The sequence below is a fragment of the Salmo salar genome, chromosome 21, assembly GCF_965601325.2.
Source record: "Salmo salar chromosome 21, fSalSal1, whole genome shotgun sequence".
NCBI lineage: Eukaryota > Metazoa > Chordata > Actinopteri > Salmoniformes > Salmonidae > Salmo > Salmo salar.
Window position 1 is genome coordinate 38,201,245 of NC_138311.1, and position 18,084 is coordinate 38,219,328.

Sequence of the window (18,084 nt, forward strand, 5' to 3'; positions counted from 1 at the left end):
TAGTGAACAAGACATTGTCTCAATCATATATACATACAATATAATACTATTGGGTAGTTTCCCAGACAGGTTCTCCATTGAGCATGCTTTTTAGTCCCAGACTAGGCTTAATCTGTGTTTGGGAAACCGCCCCTACAGTGGGAGAAAAAAGTATTTGATCCCCTCCCGATTTTGTACGTTTTCCCACTTACAAAGAAATGTTCAGTCTATAATTTTAATAGTAGGTTTATTTGAACAGTGAGAGACAGAATAACAACAACAAAAATCAAGAAAAACGCATGTAAAAAATGTTATAAAATGATTTGCATTTTAATGAGGGAAATAAGTATTTGACCCCTCTGCAAAACATGACTTAGTGGCAAAACCCGTGTTGGCAATCACAGAGGTCAGACATTTCTTGTAGTTGGCCACCAGGTTTGCACACATCTCAGGAGGGATTTTGTCCCACTCCTCTTTGCAGATCTTCTCCAAGTCATTAAGGTTTCGAGGCTGCCGATTGGCAACTCGAACCTTCAGCTTCCTCCACAGATTTTCTATGGGATTAAGGTCTGGAGACTGGCTAGGCCACTCCAGGACCTTAATGTGCTTCTTCTTGAGCCACTCCTTTGTTGCCTTGGCCATGTGTTTTGGGTCATTGTCATGCTGCAATGACCCATTTTCAATTCCCTGGCTGAGAGAAGGAGGTTCTCACCCAAGATTTGACGGTACATGGCCCCGTCCTTTGATGCGGTGAAGTTGTCCTGTCCCCTTAGCAGAAAAACAACCCCAAAGCATAATGTTTCCACCTCCATGTTTGACAGTGGAGATGGTGTTCTTGGGGTCATAGGCAGCATTCCTCGTCCTCCAAACACGGTGAGTTGGTCATTTTGGTTCCATCTGACCACAACACTTTCACCAGTTGTCCTCTGAATCATTCAGATGTTCATTGGCAAACTTCAGACGGGCATGTATATGTATTCTTGAGCAGGGGGACCTTGCGGGCGCTGCAGGATTTCAGTCCTTCACGGCGTAGTGTGTTACCAATTGTTTTCTTGGTGACTATGGTCCCAGCTGCCTTGAGATCATTGACAAGATCCTCCCGTGTAGTTCTGGGCTGATTCCTCACCGTTCTCATGATCATTGCAACTCCACGAGGTGAGATCTTGCATGGAGCCCCAGGCCGAGGGATATTGACAGTTCTTTTGTGTTTCTTCCATTTGCGAATAATCGCACCAAATGTTGTCACCTTCTCACCAAGCTGCTTGGCGATGGTCTTGTAACCCATTCCAGCCTTGTGTAGGTCTACAATCTTGTCCCTGACATCCTTGGAGAGCTCTTTGGTCTTGGCCATGGTGGAGAGTTTGGAATCTGATTGATTGATTGCTTCTGTGGACAGGTGTCTTTTTTACAGGTAACAAGCTGCGGTTAGGAGCACTCCCTTTAAGAGTGTGCTCTTAATATCAGCTCGTTACCTGTATAAAAGACACCTGGGAGCCAGAAATCTTTCTGATTGAGAGGGGGTCAAATACTTATTTCCCTCATTAAAATGCAAATCAATTTATAACATTTTTGATATGCGTTTTTCTGGAATTTTTTGTTGTTATTCTTTCTCTCACTGTTCAAATAAACCTACCATTAAAATTATAGAATGATCCTTTCTTTGTCAGTGGGCAAACGTACAAAATCAGCAGGGGATCAAATACTTCTTTCCCCCACTGTATATGTTATACAGAATGTAAATCTCAGTAGACTTCAATCAGTAGCGTCTCGTGGCTCTGGGATTGGTTAGTAGCATCTCTTGCGACTCTTTGATTGGCCAAGTTGTGAGTGGTGGAGTGCAGACAGGCAGACAGGTAGGCAGAGCGTGGCCCCGTGCGCAAGCAGTGACTGTGACACGCAGTGACACGCCTAACCCCCCTGCCCTCGTTTGGCATACCTCTCCAAACTGGCCTCACGCTTCTCGACCACGAAGGGTCCCGACGGCTGCCTGGACCTAGAGCCTGTCAGTCTGGAAGGAGAAACAGTCATCCATTTCTGTGTCTACTATAGTGTACACCAGCCCTAGACATATAGTCTATTTCTAGACATACAGTAACTATGTTGTTATTCTATTTCTATTTAAACATTACCCAGACACCACACTGGTTTAGCTTTATCTTTAGTCTGGTTTACGGTTCAGATGGTGATGTTTAACTTTAAACGTCTCACCTGTTGTCTCACAGCCTTTTAAACAATGTATTAGAGAGGATTATACAGGTAAACAACAAACACTATACATAACAAAATAGACAATGTAGAGATTTAAAAATAATGCAGGAAATGCTCCAACGAACCCATAACCAATCCCCCCAGATCAAGTACACTCCCTTAGACCACTCCATGTTGTCACCTATGCTCCTACTCACAGTAAGTACACTCCTGTGTGTGTGTGTGTGTGTGTGTGTGTGTGTGTGTGTGTGCGTGCGTGCGTGCGTGTGTGTTTCTGTCTCACATATTGTAACATCCGTACTCTGTAAATCCACACTGCAACAGATCAGAACAACCATCTTATTTCCCCTGTTATTCACTCACTGGAGTGTATTGTTGCGGGGGTTTATCCTTCTTGTATGAAGTTCTCTGTGCTGTGTTTGACCTGTCCTTGTCTCTGTTGCGTCCCAAATGGCACCCTAATCATTATAAAGTGCACTACTTTTGACCAGGGCCCATAGCGCTCAGGTCAAAATGAGTGCACTATATGGGAATAGGATGCCATTTGGGACGCAACCTCATCTATTTTTCTCTGACATTTAAGTCCATTCTTGCAGTATTTTTCTGTCATTCTCCTGAGCCTTTAGATTGTGTTTACACAATGTTTTCTCCAGTTATCAGAATGAAAAAGGGAAGAGACTGGTGTCTGCACAGACAGTTGTTATATTTTACACTCAGTAGTCTGTGGAGCAGGTAATACATGCAGAGATACATAGTACTACTCTTAGAAATAAGGGTATGGTATTATTCCCTAGGGTACAAAAGATCAGATGTACACATAATGATCTCACATGGTACTGTTCGCTACCTTTTAGGGTACATGTGTAGATAAAGAGTATAATGGTACATTTCTGTACCCCATATTTTGAATATTAAGGTACAATCATCACACTCTCGTTCTCAAAAATAGGGGTAAAACGTGAAGGTACATTTCTGTTTCCCATATTTTGTGTACCTTCAATACCCACCATAAGGTACAATGATGAATTTTTGCCACCTAAAAGGAACTATTGGCTTTGTCACTGGTGTGGTACCTTAAAAAGACAACATTTGTACCATCACTATTATTATCATCATATTGCCCAGCATGCTCTACCGCAGGTAGATTGTTTTGTAATTTTTTTTGAATATCTGTGTTTTTGCATGTACATTGATTGATTAATCATATGCTACACAATGATAACATACATTTAACTAATAAAATCAGTTAGTTAGATTTTTTGCACCCATTACTGAAATGGTTGTTCTAGTTTAAATGGCTTAGGTAGTCTTCTCACAATGTTCCTAACACTTACAGTCATTATAAATGCAGGTTGCGGGTTAATACAATTATATCTTTTGGATATCCTAACTCTGGCTGGATTCCAATAGGAAGTACAAATCACTTTGCAAGCCAGCGTAATGTTACTTGGGTTGCAGAATTCTTGTAACTGTCCCAGGTTTTCCAGAAATCTCGATTGAAAGATTCCTGGAAATTGGAGGAAATATGCAGGACATGCTTTAACCAGGTTTTTTGAAAATCTGGGAATTTTGGGAATATTATTGGAATTTTTCAAGCCTACTTGCAGGCCTGATATGGCCTGTAAACCATGAGTTTCAGGCCACAGTATTAGGGTAAAGCTAGGCCTAAAAATAAGGCCTTATACTATATGTGTGGTCATAAAGAGTTTAATTTTAATGATAATATACGTCTAGTAACTCACTTGGTCAAGGCCAAAGAACTGAACATGAATGAATTCAACAACCATGTCTCTGTCACTAACACACTATCACAATTCACTCAAAAAGGCAAGGCACACAGGAAAATTATATTGGAGGTGTGGCTTAGTGGGGGCGTGGCTTTCATTTTTATTTTTGCCCATCCGTGAATGGAAGTGTTGTACAAGTTTAACTGTTCAATTGTGCTATATTCAGTACATGGAATTAATGGCTTTGTCACTGTGGTGGTACTATATATAAAAGAAAAAGCCTGGTTTTGTACCTGTGGAGAATGGTACTATCTGAGTTATGAACTGTCTCACCCCAGTGACAAGTGGCTGTAACCCTTTAGGAACAAATATAAACCTTTATTTCTGAGAGTGTACTGAAAAAAATCACTAGATCAAAACAATTCAGATCTAGAAGCCATCAAAAGAAGTCGTAACTTAGAATGAGATAAAAGTTAAAGGTTTGTTAGTTTGACAGCTGTATTTGCCTTTATCTTCATGCATATTGAGAGTGATACTGTCATAATGTCATTGTGTTATACTGTCAAGAGTCTATAGTATCTCTCATTGTGTGAAACTGTCATCTGTAACTCACCCTTCATAGAGATTGCAGGTGTCCACACAGATGCGTCCCCTACTAAAGTAGCGACAGGACAGGCACTGGTCTGGTCCCGGCCCCCAGCAGCCAGCGTCCGAACACAGAGGGTCACACACCATCTGCTCAGTAGCTGAGAAACACAAGAATACAGGTTAGGGTTAGGGGTCAGACAGAAGGTCAAACACCATCCACAGTAGCATGACAGGGTTAGGTACTGGACACTGATAGTATTTATAAATGCTTGACTTTATCTGAAATGATATTGTTGGAGCCATTGGCTACCAAAAGTGGTGAAATTACTTAACCTGTTGGGTCTAGGGGGCAGCATTTGCACGTCTGGATAAAAAAAATGTACCCGATTTAATCTGGTTACTAATCCTACCCAGTAACTAGAATATGCATATACTTATTATATATGGATAGAAAACACTCTAAAGTTTCCAAAACTGTTTGAATGGTGTCTGTGAGTATAACAGAACTCATTTGGCAGGCAAAACCCTGAGACATTTTCTGACAGGAAGTGGATACCTGATGTGTTGTATTGACTTTAAACCTATCCCATTGAAAAACACAGGGGTTTAGGAATATTTTGGCACTTCCTATTGCTTCCACTAGATGTCACCAGCCTTTACAAAGTGTTTTGAGTCTTCTGGAGGGAGATCTGACCGAACAAGAGCCATGGAACGATGATGTCCCATTAGACACCTGGCGCGCTAGTTCATGTTGGGTACCCTCGTTCCAATACGTTATAAAAGAGTATGCATTCGTCCACCTTGAATATTATTCATGTTCTGGTTAAAAAAGGCCCTAATGATTTATGCTATACAACGTTTGACATGTTTGAACGAACGGAAATATATTTTTTCCCCTCGTTCATGACGAGAAGTCCGGCTGGCTTACATCATGTGCTAACGAGACGGAGATTTTTGGACATAAATGATGAGCTTTTTTGAACAAAACTACATTCGTTATGGACCTGTGATACCTGGAAGTGACATCTGATGAAGAGAATCAAAGGTAATGGATTATTTACATAGTATTTTCGATTTTAGATCTCCCCAACATGACGTCTAGTCTGTATCGCAACGCGTATTTTTCTGGGCGCAGTGCTCAGATTATTGCAAAGTGTGATTTCCCAGTAAGGTTATTTTTAAATCTGGCAAGTTGATTGCGTTCAAGAGATGTAAATCTATAATTCTTTAAATGACAATATAATATTTTACCAATGTTTTCTAATTTTAATTATTTAATTTGTGGTGCTGACTTGACTGCCGGTTATTGGAGGGAAACGATTTCCTCAACATCAATGCCATAGTAAAATGCTGTTTTTGGATATAAATATGAACTTGATAGAACTAAAAATGCATGCATTGTCTAACATAATGTCCTAGGAGTGTCATCTGATGGAGATTGTAAAAGGTTAGTGCATCATTTTAGCTGGTTTTATGGTTTTGGTGACCCTGTCTTTGACTTGACAAAACATTACACACAACTCTTGTAAATGTACTGTCCTAACATACTCTAAATTTATGCTTTCGCCGTAAAACCTTTTTGAAATCGTAAAACGTGGTTAGATTAAGGAGATGTTTATCTTTCAAATGGTGTAAAATAGTTGTATTTTTGAAAAATTTGAATTTTGACATTTATTTGGATTCAAATTTGCCGCTCTTGAAATGCACCTGCTGTTGATGGAGTGCACCACGGGTGGCACGCTAGCGTCCCACCTAGCCCCAAGAGGTTAAGCTCTAAAGAAGGCTAGAAGGCCTTTTTTTACATGTTAGTAATTTACCAGACGCTCTTATTTAGAGCGACTTACAGGAGCAAATAGGGTTAAGTGCCTTACTCAAGGGCACATTTACACACTTCTCACTTAGTTGGCTTGGGCATTCAAACCAGTAACCTTTCCATTACTGGCCCAACGGTCTTAACCGCTAGGCTACCTGCCGCCCTCATATCTCAATAACCCAGCACCAATAACCCAGCACCAATAACCCAACCTTGCTTTAAAGCTTGCAACCCAGCAGTTGGCTGAACCAATCAATAGAGTGTGTGTTCATATAAGGCCAGTCAGTAAAACAGTGGTTTCAACTCTCTGTCCTCCTCTCTGTCCATCTGAGGGAGAGTGGATCCATGGTCAAATGCTCATTGTCTAGACTGGACTGTCTGTCATCTGGAACAGGTAATGGCAGCCAGACCCACCATGGAGATCTATATCAAAGCCCTTTGTTAGAAGTGCATAGTGAATTTAGAGCACGTATCTAACAAAGCAGAACTACTGTAGAGAGGGAGAAACATGCCCAACACACGTCTGTGAGAGGAGACACACCGTGGAGCTGAATGTGGACCCAGCTGTAGCTGTGTTCTTCCATTATAATAGTGCTGACCAAACAGTGACGGGGCACTAAAGTAGCTTGAAGAACACCTGGATGTACAAGCTAACACTGATGATGAACAATAAGACAAGGGGAAACAAAAGGGGGGAAATGAAAGACAGAAAGTGGAAAATTTGCCCTTAACCCTATCATCTATTTTCAGCATCAGCAAATGCTGGCAAATACAATGATGAAGGAAACAAGAGAGAGAGGGCTTTAAGTCCAACCGTCCCTCTGTGCAGGAAATAGGATCTCTGTACTCAACTGATATGAGAGGACGGATGCCATACCACTGCAGCATGAGTAGCCTACTCTCTGTGCATAATAATACCAGGAGTGAGGTCCCGCTTCAGCTCCGTTTATATATGGTTGGTGCTATTGTGACAGACAGTTCAAATGGAAGAGCTGGCCAGCCCACACTCCAGATTAGTTTCTAGGTTCTAAGATTGTTAGCCAACATTGTACACAACATTGTGAGAACATTGAGGGTCTGCGGGGCTACTATCTCATGCAACGGTTGTGTCTCACATGGCACCCTATTCCCAATACAGTGCACTACTTTTGACCAGGGACCTATGCACAATGGTCAAAAGTAGTGCACTACATAGCGAATATGGTACCATTTGGGATGTAGCCAAAATGTCAGAAGTGATTTCCATTCCCCTTGCGGCCGAATGAGGTGTCTGGCAGGTCTATAGCAACAGAGAGCAACAGGCTGTCTGGCCTGGCCTAGTTCAGCACTGCACCCCTCTGCTCTGCCCTGCCACTGGCACGGTACTGGCTTCCCCTCCCACCGGAGAAGCATAAAGAGACTGCATGTATTTGTTGGGCAGCAGAGACAGAGCCCGCAGAGCTACAGTCACAATCATTCCACCCTGACTTTGAGGTTCAGGCCAAATGTAAGTCAGGGGGCATTCTGTGTTTTGGTGTCATGTCCAGAATGCTAAAGAAATGTGAAAATGCGCGAGAGAGAGGAGGGGGAGAAGGGGAGAGAGAGAGAGAGAAAAAAAATAGAGGGCATGAAAGATCCGTGTGAAACATAAGCATCTCTGTTCCAGTGCTTCACTTTGTGCTTCAAAGACGTAGGCAACCAGAGAGAGAGAGACAGAGAGAGACAGAGAGAGCGAGAGAGACAGAGAGAGAGATAGAGAGAGAGAGACAGAGAGAGAGAGAGAGACAGAGAGAGAGAGGGAGAGACAGAGAGAGAGAGACAGAGAGAGCGAGAGAGACAGAGAGAGAGAGACAGAGAGAGAGAGAGAGAGAGAGAGAGAGAGCGAGAGAGACAGAGCGAGATAGAGAGACAGAGAGAGAGAGAGACAGAGAGACAGAGAGAGAGAGACAGAGAGAGAGAGAGAGAGACAGAGAGAGAGAGAGAGAGAGACAGAGAGAGAGAGAGAGAGACAGAGAGAGAGAGACAGAGAGAGAGAGAGACAGAGAGAGACAGAGAGAGAGAGAGAGAGAGAGAGAGAGAGACACATAGAGACACAGAGAGTTGTAACGATACAGTACGCAATGGGATCAAAAAGATGCTGACATCAAAGTTTCTGACTCCCATTGAAAACACACAGTTTGGACTCTATTGACGTCAAACGCTGAGCCAGGTCCGTCTTCAGGGAAACGCGGAGACGCCGGAGGGGACTGTCAAACAAGCCAAGTAACCAGAGCCGAGAGAGGGCTTCCAACAATGGGCCGACGTTAACGGAAGACAATACCCATCATGCATCACAACATCCTACTTCTGAATGAAAAATAAGGAGAAAAGGAGGGAAAGGAAGAAGAAAGAACCACAGGTCCATTTGATTTCATCCCTGTTTTTCAGGGATAAAGACAAGACGAGGTCTAAACATGTGGATGAAAAGATGCATCCCAAATGGCGCTCCATTCCCTACATAGAAAATGCTCTACTTAGAATAGTGTACTGTATTACTATAGTGTACATCTTAAAGTAGTGCATTATGTATGGATTAGGGCCGTAAGCTAAGTAGTAATTAAAGTGAGTGTGCATGGTGAACACTTCACGAAGCTACCGTTTCTATTTTCTTCTCTATATCAAAGAAAGTTGACTACACAGCCTGCATAGAAACCCTAATGAGTAGGGAGGTAGCAGCTGGGGGGTAGAGCCTGTCTTTCCACCTTGTGCTATGGCTAGGGTAACACACACACACACACACACACAAGCATGCACAAACACACAAATACACAGGAACACGCCTGCACACGCGCGCGCGCACACACACACACACACATACACACACACACACACACACACACACAGTGAAGGAGAACTGTCTGACTCATAGACACAGTCCAACTTCTCAAAGTCAGCCAGCTAAGGGTGTGTGACACCTGAAGACTGTTGAGGAGGGAAGAGAAGAAAGGGAGAAGCAGGGAAGAGGAGAGAGGAGGAAGAGGAGAAGTGGGGAAGAAGAGAATAGAGGAAGAGGAGAAGAGGAGAAGAGGAATGAGAAGAGGAGTGAGGAGTGAGAAGAGGAGTGAGGAGAGAGGAGAAGAGGGGAAGAGGAGAAGAGGAGTGAGGAGAAGAGTAGAAGGGAAGAGGAGTGAGGAGTGAGGAGAAGAGGAGTGAGGAGTGAGGAGAAGTGGAGAAAAGGAGAAGGGGAGTGAGGAGTGAGGAGAAGAGGAGTGAGGAGTGAGGAGAAGAGGAGAAGAGGAGAAGAGGAGTGTGGAGAAGAGGAGTGAGGAGAAGAGGAGAAGAGGAGTGAGGAGTGAGGAGAAGTGGAGTGAGGAGAAGAGGAGAAGAGGAGTGAGGAGAAGAGGAGAGAGAAGAGGAGTGAGGAGAAGAGGAGAGAGGAGAAGAGGAATGAGGAGAAGAGGAGAAGAGGAGTGAGGAGAAGAGGAGAAGAGGAGAAGAGGAGAAGAGGAGTGAGGAGAAGAGGAGAGAGGAGAAGAGGAGTGAGGAGAAGAGGAGAGAGGAGAAGAGGAGAAGAGGAGTGAGGAGAAGAGGAGTGAGGAGAAGCGGAGAAGAGGAGAAGAGGAGTGAGGAGAAGAGGAGTGAGGAGAAGAGGGGAAGAGGAGTGAGGAGAAGAGGAGTGAGGAGAAGAGGGGAAGAGGAGAAGAGGAGTGAGGAGAAGAAAAGGGGAGTGAGGAGAAGAGGAGTGAGGAGAAGAGTAGAAGAGGGGAAGAGGAGTGAGTAGAAGAGAAGAGGAGTGAGGAGAAGAGGAGTGAGGAGAAGAGTAGAAGAGGGGAAGATGACTGAGGAGAAGAGAGGTGAGGAGAAGAGAGATACCTGTATTCAACTGAAATGTGTCTTCCGCATTTAACCCAGCTCGGGGATTCGATCCAGCAACCTTCCGGTTACTGGCCCAATGCTCTAACCACTACCTGTAACTGATTTACATTAATACATGAATGCCTAAGGCTGAGATATTAGTAGGAGAGGAACCAGTGGTAACTGATTACCATAATACATGAATGCCTAAGGCTGAGATATTAGTAGGAGAGGAACCAGTGGTAACTGATTATTATAATACATGAATGCCTAAGGCTGAGATATTAGTAGGAGAGGAACCAGTGGTAACTGATTATTATAATACATGAATGCCTAAGGCTGAGATATTAGTAGGAGAGGAACCAGTGGTAACTGATTATTATAATACATGAATGCCTAAGGCTGAGATATTAGTAGGAGAGGAACCAGTGGTAACTGATTATTATAATACATGAATGCCTAAGACTGAGATATTAGTAGGAGAGGAACCAGTGGTAACTGATTACCATAATACATGAATGCCTAAGGCTGAGATATTAGTAGGAGAGGAACCAGTGGTAACTGATTATTATAATACATGAATGCCTAAGACTGAGATATTAGTAGGAGAGGAACCAGTGGTAACTGATTATTATAATACATGAATGCCTAAGACTGAGATATTAGTAGGAGAGGAACCAGTGGTAACTGATTATTATAATACATGAATGCCTAAGACTGAGATATTAGTAGGAGAGGAACCAGTGGTAACTGATTATTATAAGACATGAATGCCTAAGACTGAGATATTAGTAGGAGAGGAACCAGTGGTAACTGAATTCTCTCGTGAGTCCAATTGCACCACACTCTATCATAATTGTAGCTCTTTACATTGTATTTAAGAAGATATGACTGTACAATGTTGACAAACAGTATCAGAAACAGTGTCCAGATCTAAGTTGGGTTAGGACTGAAATTAGTTGAGTGTGTGTGTATGATTGTGTATACACAGGCTTGTGTGCGTGCATTTGTGTGGGCATGTGTTTGTATGTGTGTACGTGCATGAGTGTGTACCTATATGTGTGTGTGTGTGTGTGTGTGTGTGTGTGTGTGTGTGTGTGTGTGTGTGTGTGTGTGTGTGTGTGTGTGTGTGTGTGTGTGTGTGTGTGTGTGTGTGTGTGTGTGTGATTGTGTGTGTGTAAGCGTGTGTGTGTGTGTGTGTGTGTGTGTGTGTGTGTGTGTGTGTGTGTGTGTGTGTGTGTGTGTGTGTGTGTGTGTGTGTGTGTGTGTGTGTGTGTGTGTGTGTGTGTGTGTGTGTGTGTGTGTGTGTGTGTGACACTCACTGCACTCTTTAGGGTCTCTGTTGTTGCGTATGAGGACCTTCTGGTTGTTGGCTCTGAACAGGCCGGTCCAGTTGACAGTGTTGTAGTAGCACAGCTGACTGTTATTGGTGATGTACACGTTACCAGCACTGATCTCATTCAGGGACTGGAGCTGGAGGGATGAGATCCACTGCTGCTTCAACACTAGGAAAGAGATACCACTGGGAGAGGAGAGAGAGGATGGAAGGGGAGAAAGGGGGAGAGGAGAGGGGAAAGGGGGTAGGGGGTAGGGGAGAGAGGGAAGATGGAGGAAGGGGGGCGAGAGAGAGAGGCGTTAGAGAAAGAGAATGGTGTGAGAGGTAAGATGGAGGAGGAGTAAACAAGGGTGAAAGAAGATGAAAAAGACCAGACAGAGAGTGAGACAGACAGAAAGGGGTGAGGAGAAAGAAAGAGAAACAGACAGAATAAGGTGGAGATGGAAAAAGAAAGGTCTGAGAGAGAACATTAAGACAGGCAGGTAATAAGAAAAGAGATACACAGATGATGTTATTCCTGCATGGAGAGTGGAGAGTGTGTTAGGCTGTCAGCAAACCAACTGACACGGCTCTGTAAATCTTTACAAAGCAAAACAGTGATCTTTGACAGCGTCTCCAATCCCTGTGATGCGTACAGCATGCTCCTACAGATAGAGTACCATAGGCACTCTACCTCTCTCTCTCTTCTCTCTCTCTTTCTCTCTGAAAGGGTCTTTAAGTCCCAGAAAGAGCCTTGAAGAGAGGGAGTAGGGAGTGTACAGAGGCACTCAGACTAACAAGAATACAGCTCTCCACTTAGTGATAGGCCACGATGTGTGTGTGAGTGTGTATGTGTGTGTGTATGTTTACTTGAAATTGTTAACATGTCACTATCACACCCACTCTCTCTGCTTGATAACATGTGCTGCTATGTCTACTGGAAGCTCTAATAGCGTATAATGACGTTAACGGCAGTAATATCTTGAAAAGAAACTGGTAGCTAGTTAGTTAATGTCACCAAAGCAAATCATCACCTTTCCTAATGGTTCTCAACTCACTGGGAATCTGCAGTGATGGACTTGCAGTCTCTCCACTGCTGTAAACGTTATTAAAGTGACTGCTGTACTCTGGAACACTAGTCACTTTAATAATGTTTACATACGGCTTTACTCATTTCATATGTATATACTGTATTCCATTCTACTGTATTTTAGTCAATGCCACTCCGACGTTGCTCGTCCTAATATTTAGTTCTTAATTCCATTATTTTACTTTAGATTTGTGTGTATTGTTGTGAATTGTTAGATATTAATGCACTGTTGGAACTAGGAACACAAGCATTTTGCTACACCCGCAATGACATCTGATAAATATGTGTATGTGACCAATACAATTTGATTTGATTATAGTGTAGTGTTCCCATGGGGTATCTATGTATCTGTGTGTGTGTGCGTGTGTGTGTGTGCATGTGTATCTGCATACATGTGTCATTGACGTTCTGAGCTTAGGGTCTGCCTGCATGTATGGCAATGGATAATGGCTGTCATAGTGCTAACAGATCAGGGTAATGAGAGTGTACAGCCGTGGGAACCAGATCTATGTGTGTGTGTGTGTGTGTGTGTGTGCAGGCGTGGGAGTCATGGGGAAGCTCTGGCATGTTACATGATCAATTGTGACGACATTCCGTCTATCACATTAGCTGACTATATATACCCAGTTGGCTAGCTATGGGGTTGTTCTGATGGGATCTCAAAGGAACAACATTACAGCCATTCTTATATGCCAGACTGACTGTACACAACCTAATGGTAAATCACTAGCTCCTGTTAAAATAGTGCAACATTCTTAACACACCTCAAAGTATGGTACAATAATGATGTACTGTAGAGTACGTGTGAGAGGTGTTCCCCAGGGCTCCGTGCTCCAGACCTACCTGTTCAGTGCTCTCCATCCTATGGTTGCCAGATCCTCAGGTCTATACTGTAGTAATGTACTATACTAATATACTGTATTAATGTACTGTATTAATGTACTGTACTAATATACTGTAGTAATGTGTGTAGTAATGTACTATAGGTTTTTACCTGTAGAGAGCTCTGCCTCCTATGGTTGCCAGATTGGAGAAGACACTCAGGTCTGTCATGTTTTCTGGCCACGACTGGATGTTCAGGAAACCTACAGGCACAGAACCAATCACATCACAGCCAATCAAATTACATCATATATCTGTGATGTATTACCAGATCCACATAAATTCCTAACTCACATTAGTTAAACATGTCAAATATATGACCATGAAGATATATACTGTACATATTTTTGCATTTCCTGTATCTGCCTCTGGGCGTTAAATCATTTAGCAGGTTGAATGAATTGCTGAGCTGATGACCATGGATCATTTAGAACATTTAAGGGATTCAATAAATTAAATATTTAGAGATGAGGGGTGAAATCTCATTCCAGCCAGTAGAGGACAAACAGAATGGACAGATGAAGAGAGGAGGAGAGAAGAGAAAAGGAGAGGAGATGTGAGAAGAGGCGATAGAAGACAGGAAACAGGCTAGGAAGTTATGAGGACCAAGGACAACACAAAATACCCAAATTACTTTAACATTGAAAACTCCAGACGGTAGCATATTCCCAGGGATACATTTCATAATAGTTCCATAACTGATATTTTGATTGGCTTTAAACAAATTCATTACATTGGTAAGGGATATGAGAGGATCTAATGAAAGGTATGAGGCTCATATCAGCATGTGTTCATATCCCTGATTAATGCATCTCCCATTCTGATTATGTGAGATGAGTTACTAAAAGAACCTTGTTTATAACTTGTTTACAAGAGACAGATAACCTTCAAGTCTGCCTTCATCATTCTACCGGCATCAGTCCTGTTTCTCTCCTGGGTGAGCTACTGGCTGCTTCTGAAATGGTACCCTATTTACTATAACGCACACTACTTTTGACCAGGGACCATTGGGCTTTGGTCAAAGGAAATGCACTATCTAGGGAATAAGGTGTCATTTCGGACGCAGACAATGGGCCTATCTAGCTCAGTGCCAGATGCGACTAAAGTAATCTATAATTACTATACATCAGACTAACCGATTATAAGTTGAACCTTAATCAAATTTATATGAATGAAATGCATCACAACCTGCTTTCTATGCCATTAGCATTCTTGAATGCAACCTCCAATATAAAATGGCAACGATTAACTCCTATCTGAGTCGTTAGAGCTAGTGTCTGATGACAGTAATTGCCTTAATGACAAAATTGCAGGAAGCAATGGCAAGCCTCTCTCACCTCTCTCTTTCACTCACTCATTAATTCTCTCTCTGTCTCTTTCTTTCTTTCTTTCTTTCTTTCTTTCTTTCTTTCTTTCTCTCTCCCTCTCTCTATCTGTCTGATGGTCTTTCCTCAAGAGGCATATGTTTGTTTTTCTTAGAGAGGAGAGGTGGGAGATGGGGAGATGAGAGGTGGGAAGGAGAGCTAGGGAAAAGAGGTGGAGAGTAGGAGAGATAGGAGAGGTGGAGAGGTGGGCAGGGCACTTCATCACTTCATCTTACTAATGGTGCTAACAAGTACCTGCCTGCCTTCCTGGGCTAATAGCTTTAGACAAACAGCAGCAATAGGGAAGGGAAAGGAGATATCTAGTCAGTTGCACAATTGAATGCAGTCAACCGAAATGTGTCTTCCGCATTTAACCCAATCAGAGAGGTGCGGGGGGGGGGGGGGGGCTTTAATCAACGTCCACATCATCAGTGCCCAGGGAGCAGGTGTTGTTGGGGGTTTACTGCCTTGCTCAAGGGCAGAACGGCAGATTTTTCCACCTTGCCAGCTCGGGTGACCTTTGGTTACTGGCTCAACGCTCTTAACCGCTAGCCATTTGTCAACAGGTAAAACACTCAGCATATCTATTTAAAGGTGCTATACTGTACAGGAAGTTCTGGTCTAGATGTGGGTGTTCTCCATATTCTATATTCTACTGTATATCTCCTCAGCTTATTCTCTCTCCCTCCCTCTTTCTCTTACTCTTCTCTCTCTTTATATCTATTTTCCTCTCTCTCTCTCTCTAACCCCCTGTGGGCAGTAAACAACTGCTGAGAGGATGGAGTCAGTAGCCAAGCATGCTAGAGCTTCTAGAGTAGAGTAGAGTGGGGGTTTAGGTTCACTGAGTGCCACATTACTGGTGCATCCATGCGAAAGACAAATTACCCAGTATTGCCTTACAGAGAGGAGGGCCACAGGCACCAGATCAAGGGTTAAGAGTTTTAAAGCACCAATGATTACAGTCAAAGCCATGCACTGGGAACCTCACTTATGCTAAATTGCTTCAGTGGATGGCCCACCGACCGTACTGTTTGTATAAGCCTGCACTGACCTCGTGGAAGGAGATAAAAACAAGGGGCTATGTTTTAGAAGAACACTTGGCAGGAAAAGAGATGTAGGGTGAGATGGTAGCCTCCTACACTGACTGTCATCTGAGAGCTATACAATTCAGAGATGGTAACCCCTAGGTTGAAGCAGAAGGGATGACGGTGTGTGTGTGTGTGTGTGTGTGTGTGTGTGTGTGTGTGTGTGTGTGTGTGTGTGTGTGTGTGTGTGTGTGTGTGTGTGTGTGGTGTGTGTGTGTGTGTGTGTGTGTGTGTGTGTGTGTGCACGCGTGTGTGTGCATCAATGCCTGTATGTATGTGTGTGTATGTATAAGTGTGTGTGTGTGCATCAATGCCTGTATGTGTCTGTGTTTGTGTGTGACGGAGGATGATAAGGGGTGCCATGCATGCCTGGCCATGGTTCTACAGGGTTCTGTCCCAAATGGCAGCCTATTCCCTATTTAGTAGTGCACTCTACAGAGAATGGGGTGCCATTTGGGAGGCACGTATTAGCTGTACCAGCTCACGTCCTGTCACAGGAATGAAGGGATGAGGGGGAGCAGCCGTAGGGGAGGAAAGGAGGGGAGGAGAAAGGGGAAAGGGGAAGGGGGATTCACTCTACATTAATTCATGCTCACACACCCACGCACTCATGCACGCACACACACTACGGACCCCCCTTCATGCTCCGTGTGAAACTATAGAGCTGTGAAACTGGGAGTTCTAAATCCCCATGGGAGAAGAGATAGAGAGAACCTCATCTCATCCCAATTCATCATACTCTTTCAGCTTGTCTTTGGTGTATGGTGTCTCGTGGGAAATAGCAAACACACACAAGGCCCCTTTATACTGAGTCAAATTGTAAGAGAGGAGACACCATGCACATTTGATGAGGGCAAAACAAACTAAAACAGAATAATTTAAAGATGTATGGATAGGGGGATTTCTACAGTAGGCCTGCATGTCTTTCTCTAAAACATTACACCATACATTATATATATATATATATATATATATAATGTATGGTGTAATGTTTTAGAGATATATATATATATATACACAGAGCATACCAAACATTAAGAACACCTTCCTAAAATTGAGTTGCACTTCCCCTTTTGCCCTCAGAACAGCCTCAATTTGTCAGGGCATGGACTCTACACGAGGTTGATAGAGTTCCACAGGGATGCTGGCCCATGTTGACTCCAATGCTTCCCACAGTCGTGTCAAACTGTCTGGATGCCCTTTGGGGGGTGCCCTTTGGGTGGTGGACCACCCAGCAGCATTGCAGTTCTTGACACAAACTGGTGCGCCTGGCACCTACTACCATACCCCGTTCAAAGGCACTTAAATCTTTTGTCTTGCCCATTCACCCTCTGAATGGCACACATACACAATCCCATGTCTCGATTGTCTAAAGACTTAAAAATCCTTCTTTAACCTGTATCCTCCCCTTCATCTACAGTGATTGAAGTGGATTTTAACAAGTGACATCAATAAGGGATCATAGCTTTCACCTGGATTCACCTGGTCAGTTAATGTATATTTTTCCAAGGACAATTAGAAAAGACTGAATGACATGGTATCAGAAATGTATATTTACTTTAATTGGATCTCTGTTCTTAACTGACTTAAGAAGATGCATTGTGGAAATGGACAGGGTTTAGCCATAATTATGACTTTTTGACTGTGTTAATTAAATACAATTATAATGTCTCTCACCTGTGATCTCCCTAACAGTCCGGAACACATTCAGCTTCTCTGGATCCAAAGCTTTAATGTTGTGGTACACATCCCTGTAAGGGAGAGAGGGAGAGGAAAGAGCGAGAGAGATGGTAGAGAGAGAGAGAGAGACAGAGAGAGGGGTGAGAGAGAGATGAGCGAGAGAGAGAAAGAGAGCGAGAGAGAGGGGGAGGGAGAGAAAAAGAGAGAGGGGAGAGAGAGAGAGAGAGAGAGAGAGAGAGAGAGAGAGAGAGAGAGAGGAAACAGAGAGAATAAGTGAGGGAGATACAAAGTGAAAGAGACAAATAATTAGGAATAGAAACACAAAGCGGTCAAGTCACCCACATAACCACTGTTTCTCTCATATTACAGGGAGGTGAGCTGTCTAGAGCAGGGTTATTCAACTGGGGGTCCACGTCCTCTGGAGGTACTGCAGGGGGTCCGCGACAACAGAATAAACACATTTTGAATTACGTATCTAAGTACAATAGTTAGGAAACTACACTCATTGGAGCCAATGACACTCACTGGAGTATCTGACAT

At 43.3% G+C, this 18,084-nt stretch overlaps 1 protein-coding gene across 1 annotated transcript in view; it reads right to left on the minus strand.

Annotated features, from left to right (window-relative positions):
- Positions 1-18,084, minus strand: part of LOC106582203 (receptor tyrosine-protein kinase erbB-4) — a gene marked incomplete at its 5' end in the record, with an annotated part of 240,979 nt that overhangs the window by 136,626 nt on the left and 86,269 nt on the right. The window contains 4 exons of the mRNA XM_045704751.2: positions 4,528-4,660; positions 11,451-11,650; positions 13,528-13,618; positions 17,542-17,615. Coding sequence (XP_045560707.2) covers positions 4,528-4,660; positions 11,451-11,650; positions 13,528-13,618; positions 17,542-17,615 — 498 coding nt within the window. The remainder of the gene's footprint in view (positions 1-4,527; positions 4,661-11,450; positions 11,651-13,527; positions 13,619-17,541; positions 17,616-18,084) is intronic.